Source organism: Epinephelus lanceolatus, chromosome 4, assembly GCF_041903045.1.
Source record: "Epinephelus lanceolatus isolate andai-2023 chromosome 4, ASM4190304v1, whole genome shotgun sequence".
NCBI lineage: Eukaryota > Metazoa > Chordata > Actinopteri > Perciformes > Serranidae > Epinephelus > Epinephelus lanceolatus.
Genome location: NC_135737.1, coordinates 21,684,944 through 21,706,356, shown reverse-complemented (window position 1 = coordinate 21,706,356; position 21,413 = coordinate 21,684,944). Strand labels below are relative to the sequence as shown.

Sequence of the window (21,413 nt, the reverse complement as noted above, 5' to 3'; positions counted from 1 at the left end):
TATGGATATAGGCAATTCTAAATTCGACTGCTAACAAACCCTGGGAAGCCACTTACCTAGCTAAAAGAATAAATGTAGTCCAAACATGCATTAAAAAACTAGTTGACTGACAGTCATGAAGTGTAAATGAATCATATCAGCCCCAACCAATGACACATCCTTTTACAGCCCATAATAGTAAAGCAGCACCTCATCTTATCTTCCACTAATTCTCCTTTCAACTACAACTAATTTATGTTCCTTACAAAAAAGAATTTTTTTTTCTGTATTGTCACCCAGCCTTGGAAAATGCACCATAACAATGTGAACACATCTCTCAAATATTATAGCCCCGCAATAGTTATATTATCATTAATTATTTATGAAGAATTATTTTATTGCTGGAAAGATGGTCTTTTCATAAAACTGGGCTGTCTATGCAGTAGAAAGACACAAATAGTTTTGAAATTCTCTATGACCAGAGAAAACGAGAGGTAAAAGGCTGCAGAAAGAGGAAGAAAACCTGCAACTACCAGAATGCACTGTGCAGTGCACTGCGCCAATAATCTCTCCTGCTGGTGGGTAAAACAAGCTTGGTTGTTTTTCCACGGAAAACAAGATGGCGGGGTTTTTTTTTCAGCATTCATTTTACAATACAGGAAACAGTATGGCACCCACTTCCTGTTCACAAATTCTCATATCACAGCCAAACAGAGCACTAAAATATGCTTCTGAAAACATTTTAGGCAGAAAATAGGCAATACTGTAACACAATCTTGATTTATATTTGACAGCATTGGTTACTTGTACCACTTCATCAGAGTTTGGTCTGAGTTTGAGAGACAAAAGGCTGGTTCTCTCTCTATCCACCTCTCTACTCTTTGTATCCATGTTGGCGGGCATACGAAAATGTGGAAGTACAATCTGTAGTTGGAGCAACAGCCCTAGAGCCAGTGGGATAACACATTTTGTGTCATCTAGCAGATTTAAGCTGGGAGATGAACACGGAGATCTGGGCACTGGTAGGATGGAGGGACGTTCATAATGCATTTACACATACTACACACATTGTTATGATACAAAACTGATCAAAAAGTATGCCTTTAATTGTTATAATAAGCTATATATGAGACCCTTTATTACATTTTAGCTGTGCAATTAAATTGAGATACTCTTTATTATGCAGATGACAGTCTGTTCTCTCTCAGTTTAATTTATGACCATTGAAACTGTTTGTTGTGACAGAATCATTGTTAAACAGCTGTAATTTTCACATTCTAAAAAGTGCAATGTTGTGATGACATCGGTTTCTAAAGTGAGTCAGTCTCAAAACAAACTTTTCATAAGCTTATTATTACCAAGCCTTCTCAAAACACCTCCACTCGCACAGATTGTAGAATATCCCCTCTCATGGCTACTCCCAGCAGGTTAGGACACCTCGTGAGCTCTCCCAAATTTTTGGCTGAGATAAGAGTGATTTTCAAGGTTAGGAAAGCTGATAAAATGCTTTTATTAAAGTACGACTAGAAATGAGTCACACTGAGAATTTTTGGCCGGTTACAAGTGATTTCCCACTCTGGCACGTCTGATAAATATGTGCCCTGGTAAAACACCACATGTCCATTTTCTGCCTTGAAATGTTTGCACATTAGATCATATCAAACTAAACTGATAAGAGCATCCCTGACACTGATCTCTCCTTTTCACCCAGACCCTGCCCGAGTGATTAACATGCCCCCGGTCATCTACGTCCCACGGAAACTGCCAGGCATCATCCGCTGCCCGGTGGACGCCAACCCTCCTGTGACATCAGTGAAGTGGGAGAAAGACGGCTATCCTCTCAGAGTGGAGAAGGTTATTCTCTTCATTTAACTCTTTTATAAATCAGTCTGCTGTCTGTGTCACTGCACATTTAATGTCACATTTAATTCGGCATCCATGAGAAAGTTCAGATTTAGTGGTTAGACTTTAAAGGTCCAGTGTGTAGGATTTAGGGGCATTTAATGGCAGAAGTGGTATATAATATTCATAACTATGTTTGATAGCGATGTTCCTGGCGACTAATTTTCCTGGCAACTAAACGAAAAAGACTAATCGACTACTCTAAAAAGAGAAAACACTCAGAAAACTCAAAATTTAGTACTATTTATTGTTAAGTATTTGAAATATTGTCCCAGATATATTGTGTGCATTAAGAGCCCTTTGAAGTCTTTAATAAGAATCTCCAACAACCATGTCAGATTTTAAATGCTGCTGAAGTACGAGACACTTTGCGCCGTGCGGTATGAATGTGAACTTGAACATTCAGGCTAAACATCCTTGCATTCCTGAAGCTTTTACCTTCAACAAAGTTAAGTGGAAACATATCTTGCGAGGTCATTGTCTTGATGAGCCACGTTGTCTTCTCAGACCGGGCGGGATCACAGCGTCTGAGGGTGAACAGTGTCAATTTGGGCTGTGTGTGGCGAGCACCGCTAGCAGCAGCAGCTATCGTTTCATGCAGGATTCATCCAAATGCTCAAGTTGAATGTGGTTGTGCATTGCTCTAGTCGAGTGCCAGTTTATTTTCTGACACAGCCTACATGCTAAATTGTTTTCATTTTCTAGATCAAAGTACTACCAAACCGCGCTGGTTTTGTGGGAGGACCTCTCAAGGGCTGTCTGGCGGCTTTGTAGCTCCCACTAGTTGCGAGCGGCTGCATGACAGTTAAGCGGCCTTGTACATGAATAAAACAGTAATTGGTTGAACCGACTAATACTTCTAGGGAGGGGGCGGACGTGTAATCGTTTAGACAGCTTAATCGCACGCATCCCTAATGTTTTCATTAGTTTATAATCACTTAAAATTAAGAGTTGTTGTGTTTACGTTACGGCTGACCGAGATGTTCAAAGCCTCAATCTTTGCCATGGTAGTCAATATGTACGTATATGCAATACCCCAAATCTCCTAAAAGTTATCCAGTATTATTCATTATGTATAACACTCATTAGTTTTAGTTATTTTCAGACAAGGACATTTAAAATTAATGCTAGTTTTGTGACTCTGACTCACTCTCATCTAATGTCACTGACTAGCCGTCCAGGACTACTGAAACTGGGGCAGTTTGGCCACACGTTATACGCTAGCAAGATGAAGTCAAGCTTCTGGAATAGTTAATTTGCAAAGATTACCCCCAAAAGTGGAGCTCCAGATATGCTAAAGGAAGCTGGTATGCTAGAAATCTACAACAAGCTTGGCTAATCACCTGAAAACTGTATGCAACCGATTAGTTGTCTTGTGTAGTATTCTTTTTTCTAGCTATTAAGGCAGATATTTCTATGACCTGCATGCTAACAAAATGGCTAACTGTTGCGTCATTTTAGGTGCAACGACTGATGTACCTCATTACTAAAAGCAGCCAATAATCGCAAATATTTTTCACTGAAGCTACAACACCCAAACACTGGTATTCAGGACGGCCCTAGTTTTTGTTATCTTAGATTGAGATATTTATATCTACATATGGAGCGGGTCCTCTTTCACAGAGTTTGACATGTTGTTCTACAGTAGCCTAGAATGGACAAATGAAACACTGGCTCTGGATAGGGCCATCCACATTTTCACATTTTGCTGCAACCTCACTGCTAGATGCCACTAAATCCCACACACTGGACCTTTAAATCCAGTATTTAATATGCAAACATTTAATACACAGTTTGTACCACAATATAAGTGTTTGTTAGTGCTTCTATGAAGACATTTCATTCATTATTAAAACTGTGTTTTACTTAATTGCTGTATTCATTATCTATTTAAACACCAGCATCCACTTATGGGTGCCCACTGGAGGAGCAATAATTGTTGACAAATAAATTAATAAAGACTTGTTTTACATATTATGAGCCATTATTTTGTTATCACTTAAGCATTACTCTATTTGTACAAATAATTCTGTCATGTTCAAATTGTTTTGAAGTGCCTCCTTGATAAGGTATCTCTTTGCTCAGAGCTCTCTATCTGCTGCTCTTTGTATCTGCTATCTAATCTGCTGTCACTGAGGTCATATCAACAATATGTGCTGTTGAAGGCAGACCTGCATTGCAAAAGCAGTCCCTTCAGGAAAAAGCCTGAAATCAAGCATTACAGATGCCCCCATGTATTGTAGTACCCCGGTTGGAGCTTGATGCCAGATGGAAGTATCCGGGTGGCGGAGGCTACAGAAGACTCCCTGGGCACCTACACCTGTGTGCCTTACAACGCCCTGGGTACCATGGGCATGTCCCCCCCTGCCACTTTGGTGCTAAAGGTACATCACTACTCATGTTTGGTTCCTCTGCATGTGTTGGCATGCACTGATCTGCGCAGAGGTCTGCATGATGGGTGTGGTGTTTATGTGTTTTCTTCCAGGATCCCCCTTACTTTAATGTGAGGCCTGGGGGGGAGTACCGTCAGGAGGCTGGGAGAGAGCTAGTTATCCCTTGTGCTGCTTCTGGAGACCCTGATATACCAACCATCACCTGGAGAAAGGTGCAGTAGACCAACACATCATCACAGATCTCCTAATAAATCACCCTTCGCACTGTGCTGCAAATGCTTGTTTGCACTTTTTTAACCATGTCGCTGTAATTTCTGTGTCCATTGAAGGTGGGGAAGCCAAGCAAGAGTAAGCACAACATCCTACCCAGTGGCAGCTTACAGTTTCTGTCCCTCAGCAAGGAGGACCACGGAGAATGGGAGTGTGTAGCCACCAATGTGGTCACAAGCATCACTGCCAGCACGCGTATCCTAGTCATCGGTACACAAAATCTGCACAGTGCTCTCAGCTCAAAGCTCAATTTCCTTAACTCACTGACCTTTCATAGTTATTTTGAGTTCATTGTGATCCCACTTTGCTGTGTGTGGTTTGAGTGATTTGCATGATAAGACCCTCATCCCTCAAACACCTTGCCTCTGCCCAATTTCCCCTTGGGCATCATTAAAATTTCATTAGATCTTATCTGTAATAGCTTTATACAGTTAATTTAAAAGCCTGAATCTGTAACTACAGTGTGGTATCCAGCCGTGTGCTAAAACACTGCCACTACAGCCTTTGTCTATTGAGTCAGTGGACCAAGGACATCTTTTCACTCCGAGATAAATTGAATGAAGTGTCGACAAAGGCAAGCAGGGTTATTACGTTTAAACAGGGCTGTGTAGAAGTTGTAGTACAACAAGCCCTCAATCAAACACTGTAGAAAGTGTTCTTAAACACCTATAATCCAAACTGTCTTAACTAATACCTTATCATAACTGCTGTGTTCTCTGATGATGTATTTACAGCAGTGATAGCAGCCATTTTAAGCAGATAAATGCACAAAGTTGTAAAACAGTCTACCGACATATGATTATTCATGATGTAAAATATACATATGCATAGCAGTAGCAATGCGAGGCAGGTTTTTTGGGATGGTTGGTGCTGTCAGGCATTCTTTTACTTACCGTACACACATTGCTCTGCCCTGCGGAAGCATTTAAATTTGTGCCTTATATTTTTAGACTCTTCCAAAAAATCTATGTGTTGGTAATCAAATATTCGACCCCTGTAGGCTAGAAACATGGATTTATATGCAGCATATGTTACAGATGCATGATTGCAAAATAAGGACAGTGTTTTCACAGGGAAGAGCACAACTTGTGATTTTAGTATTCTTTAAAAACAAGTTATTATAGTATCAAATTGAAGGACATGTAAATATGGGTTGAGGAGAGGGTTTGACATTTTAGGAAATATGCTTATTTACTTTCTTGCTAGCTAAAAATATTGATACACCTCTTGTTTATAGGCTAAATATGAAGCTACAGCTGGTTAGCTTAGCTTAGTTTAGCTTAGCTTAGCATAGCAGAAAGATTGGAAACGGCTGGAAAAGCAGTGCAAAGGTAATTTAAGATTAGCCAACCAGCCATTCCAAAGCTCACCAATTACCACGTTGTATTTTCTTTAATCCCTACATAGACTAGCTACTTTTTGCCAGCCTTTTACTAAGATAACTGTCCTCTGGCTGTAGCGTCATATTTGGTGCACAGATATAATAGCGTACATTTTTTCATCTAACCCTGAAAAGAAAGTGAATAAGCCTGTTCCTCAGAAAGCAGAACTGTTCCTTTAAATCTGTGTTTATGTACCGTCTGGTGGTCTTCAACATGTGAGCAAGTCTGCCCCAGTAGCCCATTGCCCCACTGCCTATGGAGCGGTCATACTGTGGCACAGCTGGCAGCGCTCAGCCTGCCTCCGTGTCACCAGCTCTCAGCTGACAGGTGTCAGATCACGCTCAGGTCTCTCTTTTATCCCAGTCAGAAGAAACTGGCTTCGGCCTACACAGCACAGCTGTTACGTGGGCGGGATGAGCGGAGCTGCAGACAACACTGCTGCTCTTGAACTTGACCTTACACTGGTCACCACCTCAGCCAGCATCACATTATTACAGCGAGAGCGGGCGGGCGCATGATGCAGCACAGCATTTTGGGGGTGAAAATAGCAGCAAAATGCTCCTCATTTGACTTGTGGTGCATTATATGACTTAAACTGAAGCAGTAGGATTGACTTTAAATGACCAGTTATAAAATGTTAAATGGATATCTATAGTTTAATTACTGCATGTGGTATTAAATGATCATTGTAAGCAGCTATATATCTGATAAGTAAATTAGCACTTGTGCTTTTTAATGCATTCCCTCTCTCTGTCTCGGTCTCTCAGGCACCAGCCCACACGCTCCTGGCAATATCCATGTATTGCCCTCAACAACCTCTGCTAATGTGTCCTGGGAACCAGGATATGATGGCGGCTTTGAACAGACGTTCTCTGTGTGGTACGGTCCAGTGTGAGTGCTCCTATTAAACTTCAGATCAATGGCAGCAGCCTGCAGATGTGGAAACACTACCTGGAGGTCAAGCGCTGAGTTTGACACACATTTTAGTTTCTGTGCTCTTCACTGACGATGATGAAATATTTTAGAAATTCAGCATATTTCTCGGCGTATTCACTAGATGTGCATGTGCATAATTCATGGTGTGTGTTAGGGAAGTGATGGAGTATCAATCTAGTAACATCTCATTCAGCATCATACGTGATGTACATGCACCTGATAGTACTCAGGGAGAATTTTGCAGTGGTGGATACAGTTTTACGAGGTACTAGTACCTTACCATTTTCTGCTCCACTACAATTCAGGGGCAAATATACTTTTTACTCCACCGCATTTATTTGACAACTTAAAGTCGATAACTTCGTTACTTCGCATGTTGAGATTACTAGTACAGAATTAAATCAACAAATAATTATGAGTTATTATTATAGGACTGTTATATGTTATAGACTTACATGATGTAGCTACCCAGCAATATATAAAGTCACATTTCATTGATAATTATAATCCAGTTATTTAATATATATTTTGCTCTGAAATTGGTCATTCTGCATTTTTATTTCTTTTACAGCCTAAGTGACAGCATGCTCTCAAATTGCTTTTCCGAGCATGAAAACGCTAAAAGTGAAATGATGCTGTTTTCTGACCAACTAGTGATGGAAACCAGAGGAAACTGCCTTGCTACTATAGAATTCAGCAAACCACATGTTTCTGGCTTGGAAACTTGTTTCTGAGTGCTTCTGGTCAAAAGTAACAGCCTAAGTGACAACATGCTCTCAAAATGCTTTTCCGGGCATGAAAACGCTAAAAGTGACATGATGCTGTTTTCAGACCAACTAGTGATGGAAAGCAAAGGAAACTGCCTTGCTACTATAGAATTCACCAAACCACATGTTTCTGGCTTGGAAACTTGTTTCTGAGTGTATCTTGTCAAAAGTAACAGCCAGTACTTTAAATATATTTTGATGTTACCACTTTTGTACTTTTACTTAAGTAAAATGTGGCATGACGTTTACAGAGTATTGCTACATTTACTTAAGTACTACTAAATTTTGGATGCCTGTGAGTAAATCATCTCTCCAGGTATCAACAGGGACATGTTTGTTAACCTTCAAAATGAGAAGAAAAGATGTCTCTAAGTGTATTGACACAGCGTTTCTACGTTGAGTAACATTTCACGTGGAGTTCAAACTATAAATTTGTGAGTCAAAGCCCTGTAATTACCTTGGTAAGAGATAATTATATGTGCACATTAAAGCCAGGTGGAGCAGGGTGAAGTACTGAAGATGTAAACACAATAGACAGTGATAACTTACAGAAAGTCATAATTCTAATGAGGTGAAACACACTAAAGAACTAGTTTGTTTTATTTAATTACAGTTTACAATAAGCAAATACAGCACAGGTGAATTTAAGATTCGGACTTAAACGTTGAAGTGATGTTATTTCCCAGGTGGATCATTGAAGTAGTCTTAAAGGTTAGAGGTTTCTGCCAGTCGTCAGTGTTTAAAGTGGAAAATCAAACTTCAATAAATGCTCCGGATTCAGGAATTGGCTCTACGGTTACTTCTGGCAAACAACCAATAAAAACTAAACATTCAGTTTTTACTATGGAGCTGACTGGTGCCATTGAAACAGGTAGAAATGACTAAACAATACATATGTCACATTGTTGGTCATGAGACATGTTGACAATGTACACAAAAGGACACTGAATCAATCACAACTGAATGTTACACTGAAAACAATAATTATGCCTGAGTGCTGATATATGGGAGCCACCTTTAAGAAGTTTTTTCATCTTTATCAATCAAACTTTGCTTGTATAGCACCTTTTATACAGGGTCGTGCAATTCAAAGTGCTCTACAGATGACTGACAAGATCATAAGAGTAGCAATGTAAACAGTAAAATGATTTATGATAAATGCACATGAGAAATACAAATAATAAAATGTAATAATACAACCATTAAAACAGAGAAAAAATGCATTCATAAATAACAGTAATAGATGAGTTAAATGTTTTGTAACAGAATAAAGAAATGATTAATTGAAATGCTTTAAAACATGTAAAATTGTTTTTATCTGGAACAGAGCGTACGTAAGTATTTTTTGATGCTTAAACACTAAATTAAGTGCAAATTTTCAGCACCCGCCTACGAAACAACACTGTCATGAGACTAATTACAGTTCGGACATTATTCGCCATCATTAAGGGTACAAAATAATGTAGAATATTTCTGTTTTTTCCGTCTCATTTCTGTCCTCAGGTCAAAGAGAACAGACTTCGGTCCTCACGACTGGCATTCGATGCCAGTTTCTGGTGCTCAGACGTGGTTGGTGGTGCCAGGGCTGGAGCCTGGGACAGAGTACCAGTTCAGTGTGTTGGCGCAAAACAAACTGGGCACGGGCCCATTCAGTGAAGTTGTGACAGTCAACACTGCAGGTGGGTTCTCACTCAAAGCTTTCTCCATCCGTGTTTGCTGCTTTTTGACTTCAGTACCAACCCATGGAGTTGCACTGAGACACTATTTATGTCATCAGACACCCATCATCACATACTGCCCTCTAGTGAGGTTTAAATTAACGCATAAGGATAAAACAACTATAGATTAATTTACATTATAGTGAGATACAGTGAAAATTAATATTTTAAAAAATGCTTTAAAGAACATCAACCATAAATAAACCTGTAAAGCTCTGAGCTTCTTGTGGAAAAGATGCAAATAATAATATTATCTGTCATCTCTGTCAAGGAATCTTAATAATTTAAGGATGACTTAAAGGTTTAGTTTACACAAACATATTTTCTTCACTTAGTTTTTTGTTATATTACCGTTATTATGGAAAGCCTGATAACTATTTTAATCTAATGCCTCCTTGTGAAGCCTATTTGTGTTTTTTAAGGAAAACAAAAACCCAAAATATTAAACTTAAAGTCACCAAATCATGTTCAGGATGCTACGACTAAACAAACATGATTCTATCTGCCATTTAATGTATTAGCCTGAGAATTAGGCTTCATGAGAAAAGAAGAAGAAGAAACAGTAGATACATTTTAATGTGCTGAGTAATGCAACAGATAATTGTCGCTGCAAACATTCTGAATCATCATAGCAGGAGAGGCAGAGCTGTAACTAATGACAGTAATGATGGCACTGGTCCATGTAGGTGTGCCGATACGACTGCATGCACAATAGCAAAGTCATTAATAATATTATTATTTCCACTTGTGTTTGACAAGTCAACATATTTGCCGTGAGAAAGATGTGTTAGTGAGTTGTTAGTCAGTGACTGTAGCTGCTGGTAATGAATACATTTTAAAGTGTATTTTCAATGTAACAAAAATGTGAATTTGCATTTTTTAGATTCTTGTGTGTTGCACTCCAGCTCATGCCTCAAGGGCATGCTGCCATATCCAGTCTCTGTGTGCCGCTGCCTGAATTGAAACTGAATTAAAGGTGTATGGTATTTAAAATCAATGGCTCAGCAAAAAAAGAAAAGGCATGAAGGGAGAAAAGTGCACCGCTGGATTTTCCACCATACAGTGGAAAGGACAAAGAAGTGAGGGTGTTGAATACAGGCATGCACAGATCAAGGCACACCCAAAGGCCTCTGTGTGTGCATGGAGTCAGACTCTTAGAGAGAAACAGCACCCACACATCAAACACATGTTATGTAGACTAACCCTGAAAAGTCAGATTTTCTTAAATTTGGAAAGAGATACATTAAGTGACCCATTTACCAATCAAACCCAGAACTGCAAAGAATTTATTATTAAAAAACCTCTATGAACCTGAAACACCGTGAGACTTGATGACAGTTACATCCTCATAATACCGGCTTTGTTCTTTACAGTGTAAACCCAGATTCTGCTCCTGTTGACAACAATGTGTTGGAAAGCTTACCTTTATTCAACAAAGGCTAAATGAGGCTTGCAAAGTTCTGACCTAGTTCACACACTCGGATAGCAGCCAACAGATGAATGGCAGTAGACAATAAGGGTTATTGGTTTGTGCTCTATGTTTCCTGTGCTGTACATACAGTGCCTTATTCTTTCATATATTTTAAAGTACAGAAAAGAGGATAGATTTTGGTTGATGTGGACTCATTACTGTGGTGTCTCGCTCATGATATGAGTTTTGCATTCAATTCATATGCTAAAATTGCTAAATTCTTAATTTGATCATGTCAGACATTAAATGTTCTTTTTGGGTGAAATCGTACAACAAGATAGTGTATTTCTGTGTGCATGCTGAGAAGTGTATCTCTTTTTAGATGGATTTATGCTTTTGGTCTCAAAGCTACGTTACCTCAGCCCTATGTTCCCTCAACCCTATGTTACTTCAGTCCTGTATTACTTCACCCCTAAGTTACCTTAGCCCTGTGCTCCCTCAACCTTATATTACCATAACCGTGAGTTTCCTCAACTCTGCATTACCTCAGCCCTATGTTCCCTCAACCTTATACTAACACATCCCTGTGTTCCCTCAACCCTATGTTACCACAGTCCTGTCTTACCTCAGCCATATGTCCCTTATCCCTGTGTTCCCTCAACCCTATATTACCTCAGCCAGAGGTTCCCTCAACCTTATATTACCTAATCCTTATGCTACCCTAACCTTATTTTACCTTATCCTTATGCTACCCTAACCTTATATTACCTTAGCTCTATGTTCTCTCAACCTTGTACTAACACATCCCTGTGTTCCCTCAACCCTATATTACCTCAGCCCGAGGTTCCCTCAACCTTATATTACCTTATCCTTATGCTACCCTAACCTTATATTACCTTAGCTCTATGTTCTCTCAACCTTGTACTAACACATCCCTGTGTTCCTTCAACCCTATATTACCTCAGCCCGAGGTTCCCTCAACCTTATATTACCTTATCCTTATGCTACCCTAACCTTATATTACCTTAGCTCTATGTTCCCTCAACCCTATATTACCTCAACCCTGTGTTTCGTCAACCCTGTTACCACAGTCCTATGATCCCTCAATCCTATGTTACCTCAGTCCCTTGTTCCCTCAGCCCTATGTTCCCTCAACCTTTTACTACCTCATCCCTATGCTCCTCCAACCCTGTTCCTTCAGCCCTTTATTCCCTCAGCCCTGTGTTCCCTTAACCCTGTGTTCCCTCAGTCCTATGTTCCCTTAGCCCTCTGTTCCCTCAGATAAGTACCTCTGCCAGTAAGTTGTTTTTTTTTTTGTTTGTCTGTCTTGTATCAATATTGTTAGCACAATATCTCAAAAAGTTATAGACACATTTTAACATTGGCAACCCCGACCCCTAACCCAGTTATTGAAGGGTGGGTCCTGATGCTAAGGGAACATGGTGCTGAGGAAACATAAAGCTGAGGAAACATAGGGCCAAATTTGAATGGAAAAAAATTCTAGGTGCTATGGGAACATGGGCTGACCTCCTTGTGGGAGTTGTATATTCAGGGAGCTAAACCATTGTTACTGTGGCCCTGTTTGTTAAACCCATTAACTCTAGTCAGTATTTAGTGGTAGTGGCATGAATAGCAATTTTGAATAAAATTTTATACTGACATTCATGGCTCCCAGAGGATAATTCCTCTAGTGCAACCAGCAAGTCAAAGTTTTCACTTGTCCTGAAGCTCATATTTGTGGTTTAAAGTGGATTGATTTCCACAAAATTTGCTAGGCTGCAGACATTCATGTCTGCCTCAGAATGAATTGTAATGTCATTGGTGATCCATAATTGTGCCGTCTTCTGGTCAAAAATGTAATTTCTTTTTTCATGACCAAGCTACAAAACATTCTCGTCATCATAAGCTGTTCTTTGTGTTTAGTGTTAATTAGCGAGTGTCAGCATGCTAAGACACTGAACAAAGATGATGATGGTAAAGATTACACCTGTTGGCATCAATATGTTAGTGTTGTCATGTCATGTGGTTAGCATGCTGAAGGTAGCATTTAGTCCAAAGCCCTGCTGTGCAGCCTTACAGATCTGCCTGCATGGCTGTATCTTAGTCATGTTAGCCACACTTTTGTTTTCAGAATATTTCACTGCAAAAAATCATTCTATCTAGGTCATGTCTGAGTTTGTTTCCTGTGTTAACTTTTATGTGCAACATTTCTGGACCACAGGCTCTCCTCTGGGTACCCCAGAACCACTGGTGCTTCTTACTCCACCACGGTGCCTCACAGCCAATCGCACGCAGCACGGTGTCCTCCTCACATGGCTCCCTCCAGCCAACCACTCCTCGCCCATCGACCGATATATCATGGAGTTCCGCCTCGGGGAGAGGTGGGAGGTTCTGGATGACCTGATCCCATCCACTGAGACTGAGCTCATAGCTAGAGACCTCGTTCAGGTCAGTTACATGCAGGACACATGTCGATACAGAAACATGGCTCAGTGCAGTGTGGCACAGGGGCTAAAAAGTTGGTAAACAGAATCCATTTTGATAGTAATCCCCCAATTTCATGGAGCCAAGCATGATCTAGAGTTGTCATTATTTTTGAAAAATTGATCATTCTCTTCCTATATAGTCTACATTTTGTGTTTAACGGGACTGACATCAATATAAAGACTGTCATCATCAAAAATGCATGTCTTATTTTAGTATAGTTTTTTTGGAATTTCATTGCACTTTAATAACCATTCACCTATAAACTCAAAACTTTTCACGGTAAGAGATATGATATATATCGTTGTCATGTTCTGACCAATTTTCAAAACACAGTCACAAAGTGCTTTTGGAACATGATCTAGTGAGCTGAACACAAAAATCAGTGTATGAGAAGGTCATTAGAACATTGTATTTGGTGTGTCTCTCACAGGAGTCCTGGTATGAGTTTCGAGTGATGGCTGTTATGGATGACCTGATCAGTGAGAGCAGCAATGTAGTGGGAGTGTCCAGCACAGGTAAGTGCCTTTATAAACTACACACAGAGACGCTTGGCCCCGATGGGAAATAGATTCATGAGTTTTTTTGTTTGTAACCGCTCCCTTTCACCCATTTGTCTGCCCCATCAGATCCCTTCCCCCCTGCGGAGTTGCCTGATGAGGGGCTGGCGCGGCCGGTGGTGGCGGGTGTTGTGGCAACTATCTGTTTTCTGGCAGCGGCAGTACTGTTCAGCACTCTAGCAGCATGCTTTGTCAATAAGCAACACCGTCGCAAACTCAAGCGTAAACCAGGTCGGTCTGCCTCTCTACTTCATTTACATGTAATAGATGTTGACCATGGATGGATTAATGCTTGGGGCACGTGGGCCAGAGCCTCTGTTGAACTGAATGTCAACATTTCTTCTCAGAAAGGCAAAAAATTACTATAAATTAGGGGTGTAACGATTCATTTTTACAACGATTCAATTCATATCATTTTCCATGGTTCCGATTCAATTCAAGAACGATATTTGGCTCATCTAGAACAATACGATTCGATTCGATTCAAGGGCTAGAAATGGATTCAGTAACTTTTTTTGTTTTGCCAAAAACTGAACCAGTGTGACTGTGAAATACATACCTGAATACTGTGGACAGTGCAGGGGAGTTTTTTCTTGAAAGAGAACCAGGGATTAATTAATTTTGGATATAAATAAGTAAACACAACGATTAATGGCAAAAACATTCACCTTTTATTAAATACTATAATTATCACAAGTTCAGAACCTGCTGATCAAAAGACAAAAAAAGTGTGATCAACATTCCTCCAGGCTGAATTACAACTGAACAGTAGGTTTCCCTGCTACTTCTCTTGTGATTTTCAATCAGTATAAGAGGAGTACAATAATACACAAAAATAAAGTGCAACCTATTAGGTTGAATGGACAGTAGGTTTCCCTGCTACTTTGGTCATTTTACTCAGTATAAAAGGAGTACAATAATATACAAAAATAAAGTGCAACCTTACCTATCAGGTTGAATGGACAGTAGTTTTCCCTGCTTCTTCTCTGTCATTTTACTCAGTCAGCACACATTCGACAGACAGCCACCGACTTGTCCAGAACACCTCCTTTTTTGCAGAAACCAAAGTGTTTCCACACACTCGACTTCAAATTCGGCTTGAAAATCTCCAGCTCGTCCGCCTCCTCTTTGCTGTTAGCCATGCTTCGTTTTGTTTTGAGTCGGCACTACCGGCACATGCCAATGACGTCACACTCAGGGAGAGTGAAGCGAATCGAGCAACTTTACGATTAGAAGTGATAAAAATACATGTATATAACGTTGTCATGCTTAAATAGAACGCACAAATGCTTAGTAATCGATATAATCGATTTTTGACCTTGTAAATCGATTTCACAGCGATATCGTCATCAGTGAGGGACAACTTGCCAAGGCTCTATCGATGCAGTTAGATTGTAGGAAAATAAATTGATGCATCAATGTAATCGATGAATCTTTACACCCCTACTATAAATAGACACACAGTGAATGTCAAAGAGATGCAAAATGACCTCAGTGAGACTGAAAACTATCACAAAGAGATGCAAAACAACTACAGTGACATGAATTGTCTACTCAGAGACACAAAACAACTATATAGAGATACATAATGATCACAAAGAGACAAGAAACAACTACAAAGATATGCGAAATGGCCATGCAGAGATTCTAAACTACCACAAAGTGACAAAAAACAACTACACAGAGATGCAAAATGACCATGATGAGACTCAAAACTACCATAAAGAGATGCAAAACAACTACAGGGACATATATTGACTATAGAGAGACACAAAACAACTACATAGAGATGCCAAATTACCATAGACACAAAACTACCACAAAGAGATTCAAAACAACTAGGGAGACATACATTGACTACAGAGACACAAAAAACAACTACATATAGATGCAAAAGGGCCACAAAGAGACTTTAAACAATCACAAAGAGATGCAAAACAACTACAGTGACATTGGATTGTCTACTGAGAGACACAAAAAAACTATATAGGTATACATAACGACCACAAAGAGACAAGAAACAACTACAAAGAGATGCAAAATGACCACAAAGAGACAAAAAACAACTGTAAAGAGATGCAAAAATGGCCATAGACACAAAACTACCACAAAGAGATTGAAAACAACTACAGAGACATACATTGACTACAGAGAGACAAAAAACAACTACATAGAGATGCATAAGGGCCACAGAGAGACAAAGAAACGCCAGTAAAGAGATGCAAAATGACCACAAAGAGACATAAAACAATCACAAAGAGATGCAAAACAACTACAGTGACATACAGTGACTACTGAGAGAAACAAAACAACCACAAATAGATGCAAAATGACCACAAAGAGACAAGAAACAAATACAAAGAGATGCAAAATGACTATGATGAGACTCGAAACTACCACAAAGAGATGCAAAACAACTGCAGAGACATAGATTGACTGCAGAGACACAAAACAACTACATAGAGATGCAAAATGATCCCAAAGAGACACAAAAAAGATTATAAAACACAGATATACAAAAGGCTCTACTGATAAAATGATGTAGTTGCGTCTTTTGTAGTTTTTGAGTCATCTTAGTCTGGGTGTCTTCTGGGTGGGGGGACTTTTATAGGTACCAGGGGCCCGTTGTCTCACAATCCGTCCATGTGTCTGACTTCTACTCGTGGGACTCAACAGAGGAAATGCTAAATTTAAATGTTTTTGTCCTCTCAGATCCTCCCTTGTCGGTGACACACTTCAGGAAAAGCATTGAGTCACCGTAAGTAAAGCTAAACGCCGGAGCTCCTGCAGTCTGCCAGAGGTGGCTACTACTGTGCATCTTCTAATGCACCTTTTACAGAAACTCTCTTCCCATGCATGCTGTGAGAAATACGACCAACAGTAAAGATTATTTTGAAGCAGTTGGCAACTGGATGATCTTTTTAGAGCCGTGTCAGTGGAGCTTATTATAACTCACAGTATGCTTTCGTCTTTGCATATAGACAGGTAATACGTACAAACTGAATAAGCACACAGAATAAACAAAAGCCCAGATGGATGATTAAAAAAAAGACTTGGGCTACTTGAAGGGTGTGGAAGAACATGTACAGTAGCAGCCTCTAGCGGATCATGGGCAGATGAAAGAAAGTTCAAAGCAGCCGAGTCAGCATTTTAAGCACATTACCCAGAGTGCCCAAGCTGCAGTATGTGTATTGATTTTTGATCCATCTGTATTCTTTAACCTCAAACGCTGTCTGCTTTCTGCATGATTCTAAGTGTTTAATGATGCTATTTTTTGTTTAGCCGCACATTTAATGTACAGTATCCGCTACGTGTGTGTGTGTGTACCGTATTTGTCTGTATGTAACTCTTGTGTACATGTATGACTGCATTTCAATCTCAAAAGAAGCTCATTTGTGACAATAATATGTGTAAATCCCATTCCAGAGTAAATGTTTGTATGCCTGAGACTTTAGCTAAAACGTCAGTATCAGTATTGTATATTTTTTTTATGAAATAGTCCAGGCAGGTCAGGGAGTTCACGCTTAGTCCTACCTGCAAGTGGCATAGTCAGAGATGAACCAGGCCCATGTCGTTTGTCTCCCGTCGCAGGCCTCCTCTCACCCCCTTGCCAGGGGTAGAGCCCTGCTGGGACGAGCCTGCCAGGAGCAGTTTCTTGCCCCCGCCCGCCAGCCCCCTGTGAGTGCCTGCCTGCACCAAAATACAGAGTGTGCTGCACTGCACTGGCTTGGCTGCATGGTTAATGCATTGCATAGAAATGATCAACTGACAATGACTATTTGTTGTAGTAAGATCTTCCGCTGGCCTATTTGCATGCACAGACTTTCACGCACCATGCAGGGATTAAAGTGCATTAGCTCAGCTGCATGTACAGTTCAGTACTGTGTATATGCACTCTTTATATTGTATGTCTACCTGATGCATTCACTGACCCAGTAAGTGTCGACTATACTGCTCCTGGTGTGGGCAAATGAGGCCTGGTTAGATGTCATCTGCTTTCCTCACATCACCATTTGGTGCAGCATATGGAAATTGGTCTCACGTCTGCTCAAGAAGATGTAGATTCAATAGATCTGTGATACTGTTGTCATGGTTGCGTCGTTGGTTCTCCTCTCATCCTGTCATTCTGGCTTGGTTCATTAGCTGCTGTCCTATGAGGATGCTGCCGCCGCCATAAAGTGGTCATTATCATAACGCAGTTCATTATGGCTGTCTTGATCGAGTGCACTGGCTTTGTATTGTGTCATCTGTTTAGCTTAAGAATGAAACTGCAGTCACGCCTACTCATTTACAGCATCAAATATTTTTCTTTTGTTTTAAAAAAACTTTACGCACTTTGCCCTGGGTTTTATCTTGTTAATGTCAAGCTAAGCCAGTGCTTATGTCTGCATTTTTTTTATCAGGCTATCATCGGGGAAGATAAGTCCAGAGAGCTCTCCTCCATCTCGTCCCCGCTCTCTGTCTTCGGAGGGTTCCCAAGGTCCGGGCCTGTACGTCAGGAAGCTGCCCAGCCCTCAAAGAGAACGAGAGAAAGAGCTCTCCTTCTACAAGAAAACCAAGCGTGCCATAGCCAGCAAGAAATACAGCGTGTCCAAGCATGAGGCAGAGGTCACCACGCCTATTGAGCTGATAAGCCGCGGCCCTGATGGCCGCTTCGTCATGGAGAGCCCACCGCCCCGCCGCATCCACGGCTTCCCCTTCGCAGAGGAGTCTGACATGTACCCCGAGTTCCGGCAGTCCGATGAGGAGAATGATTTTGACCCTGGGCCTCTGCCGCCCATCATGCCCACGCTGCGGCCCCAGCTCTCCCCAACGTCCTCCAGCCTGGAGTCAACGCAGCCCCCCACCTACAGCCCCCGCCTACACAGGGCCATGGAAGGTATGAGCTTTGCAGAGGGCAGTGCACTTCACGCCTCAGGGCAGGCCCCGGCCTCCCGCTACAGGGGCTTTCCCCAGGGCCCATTCTATGGGTATCTAGGCAGCCGTGTTGAATCAGGGATTCCACCACCATTCTACATGCCTGACATCAGCCCGCGTAGCTCCGCTCTGTCCTCCCCCCCAGGCACCGCCGAGGGGCCCTTTGGTTACCCGTCCATCCCTGAGGAGAGTGGAGAGATGGAGCACCATCAGTACACTGCCTCTGGCCATTCTCTGTCTCACACACACAGCCCTCCTCCTCGCTCTCCTGAAAGCTGGCAGCCTCATGAGTTACCCTTCATGGGTCTAGAGGGTCCACGGTTCATATACCCACCTCACCATCCCTTACATCATCCACAGGACCTCCCTGACCCACCCCCATACCCTCCTCACTCTCTCCCCCCCAGTCGCCTGCACCTCCCTCCACTAAAGGATCCAACAAGCCCTGGACTCCTGCAGCTGGAGGTCCCTGTGGCTCCCCCAGGCAGAGACAGGCCCCTGGGGCCTCCGGTTAGGCGTTTAGCTATGCAACAGGCCCAGAGTCTCGGCCAGCTCAGACACACGGCCCACGGTGTGGGTGTACCAGTGTTGCCTTACCCTGACCCGGCAGCCCGTGCAGGGAGCCCAAGCACAGCCCCCAGCAGTAGCCCTCAGTCCTGGCTCAGCCCGAGGGCGGGGCGCCGGGCAGACCCCAGCCTACCCCCGCTAGTACTCCAGCCCTCCCGCCTCTCTCCACTCTCCCAAAGCCCCCTTAGCACCCAGCCGGGTTCCCCGGATATTCTAGTGCGGCCCCCTCCGCGCCCCAGCATCCTCCGCACCTCTCGGTCTCTGGAGATGCCTGAGATCACCCTGCAGCCCTCGGCCACTGTCAGTTTCTCCCGGAGGTCCTCCCTGACCGCCTCTCCCACTCAGAGCCAGGGCGCCAGGCAACCCAGCCCCAGTTACCACGCCCACATGTCCTATGCCTCCACTGCAGCCAGTTATCCCTCCCAGTCCCCCTCTCCCCCTCTGGAGGGCAGGGATGTTTTCGGGCAGAGGCCATCCCAGAGAAGGACAGAGGAGGAGATGCTACCCTCAGAGCCCTCTCAGCTCCAGATATCAGCCTCAGGGTAGGTGATCCATTCCAGTAGAGAATAGTCACATATTTATTTAAAGGGGAGACTTGTCTCCTCGTCTGCTCTCTATTCCAAATTTCCTCGGTATTTATCCACAATTTTACTTTGATGTTTCCATTTAGGCATAATTAACATGCATATTGTATTTTAATATGCAGAAGGCATGTAATTGCATTTAGCACACATTGTATCAGTTCATAAAAATGAGACTTATCTAAACTTGATGGCATGTGAAAGCTCAATTTGATTTTAAGATAATGTATTATTGTCTTTATCATTTGATAGCTCATATTTAATCTCATAAAATATTCATCACAATGCAAATTAAAGTCAAAATAATGACTACAGGAACATTTGGAGGAAACACTAAGCTACAGGCTACAGAAACCTCAAGTTTACTGTTTTTAAAGCTGTGCCATTTTTCTGTCCCCATTTTGGATATTGAAACTTTATTTTTCACACCTGGATGTAAAATTAAATTTGATTAGATCGATTATTGAAAGAATTATAGAAAAAAATATTTTCTCAATGTGTGAATCTTTAGCAAAAGCTTTTTTCATGCTCAACTTTAACAGTTAACTCTATATTTGTTGAACATTTACAATACGTTTATTACACTATATTACATACAGAGAAAAGGGGACCACTTTCTGATAATTCACTCTTTATAAAGCATTTATAAGCTGCAACTAATGACCTTATAAGTGGTTAATAATGGTGATAACCCATTTGTAGGAACAACCTTTTAGTTGTCAGGTTGTGGAAGATCTCTGTAGCTGTTAAGTCATTAGGAGTAATTAATGTTGAGTAACAACCCATCAGGGCCAACAGTTTTTTACTTTCTAAGCAAAGTTATTTGGTCATCTATACAGTATTTGAAAAGATTAATAAATCATTAAAGGGATAGTTTGGCTTTTTTGAATTGGGTTTGTAAGGGGTACTTATCCATAGTCAGTGTATTACAAGCAGTAGGTGTCAGGCAGGACTGCTAAGCATTGTAGTACTGTGGATGGAGGCAGCAGCAAAATGTATTTTAGCCACCCTAAAACAATCTGTAACAGTTTAGGGTATGCTATATTGGGAATATTTTCACCACTTTACCTTTCTGTCAGGCAGCCCTTTTCAACAGGGAAGCGATAACTGTTCAAGTTCCCCATCTATGCTCCGTCAAAGCCAGACTCCATTGAGAAAAACAGTAATTTTAGCTTGCTGAACACAGGAGCTGATGGTCTACTGCTGCCTTCATCAGTCAGTTAGTTTGTGTTTTTGTGTGATTCCGGTAAATCCAAAGTAACCCTTTCAATTGCCAAAGTCACATATTGCAAACATACTAACTGATTGAGGCAGTGGTAGACCAGCAGCTCCTGCGTTCAGCAAGCAAAATAACTGTTTTTCTCAATGAAGTCTGGCTGTGAAGAGCGATATACAGTAACTGCTTTAGTTCTGACAGAAAGGCAAACCAATGAAAATATTTGAATTAATAGCGTGCTCTGAAACTGATATTGATTATTTTAGGTGGGACATTTTTAGGCTAAATTATATACTTTGTTGTTGACCCGTTCACAGCAGTACTTTGCAT

General features: G+C 41.4%; 1 protein-coding gene across 4 annotated transcripts in view; it reads left to right on the top strand.

Annotated features, from left to right (window-relative positions):
- igsf9ba (immunoglobulin superfamily, member 9Ba) overlaps positions 1 to 21,413 on the top strand; it is a 91,484-nt gene that overhangs the window by 62,934 nt on the left and 7,137 nt on the right. For 3 of the 4 annotated variants that reach the window (XM_078167020.1, XM_078167021.1, XM_078167022.1), the window contains exons 8-19: positions 1,691 to 1,833; positions 4,125 to 4,265; positions 4,367 to 4,486; positions 4,604 to 4,754; positions 6,694 to 6,817; positions 9,133 to 9,308; positions 12,980 to 13,206; positions 13,676 to 13,760; positions 13,872 to 14,033; positions 16,515 to 16,560; positions 17,394 to 17,480; positions 18,206 to 19,828. In XM_078167020.1, coding sequence (XP_078023146.1) covers positions 1,691 to 1,833; positions 4,125 to 4,265; positions 4,367 to 4,486; positions 4,604 to 4,754; positions 6,694 to 6,817; positions 9,133 to 9,308; positions 12,980 to 13,206; positions 13,676 to 13,760; positions 13,872 to 14,033; positions 16,515 to 16,560; positions 17,394 to 17,480; positions 18,206 to 19,828 — 3,085 coding nt within the window. The remainder of the gene's footprint in view (positions 1 to 1,690; positions 1,834 to 4,124; positions 4,266 to 4,366; positions 4,487 to 4,603; positions 4,755 to 6,693; positions 6,818 to 9,132; positions 9,309 to 12,979; positions 13,207 to 13,675; positions 13,761 to 13,871; positions 14,034 to 16,514; positions 16,561 to 17,393; positions 17,481 to 18,205; positions 19,829 to 21,413) is intronic. The other variant, XM_033631464.2, reaches the window with a different exon arrangement.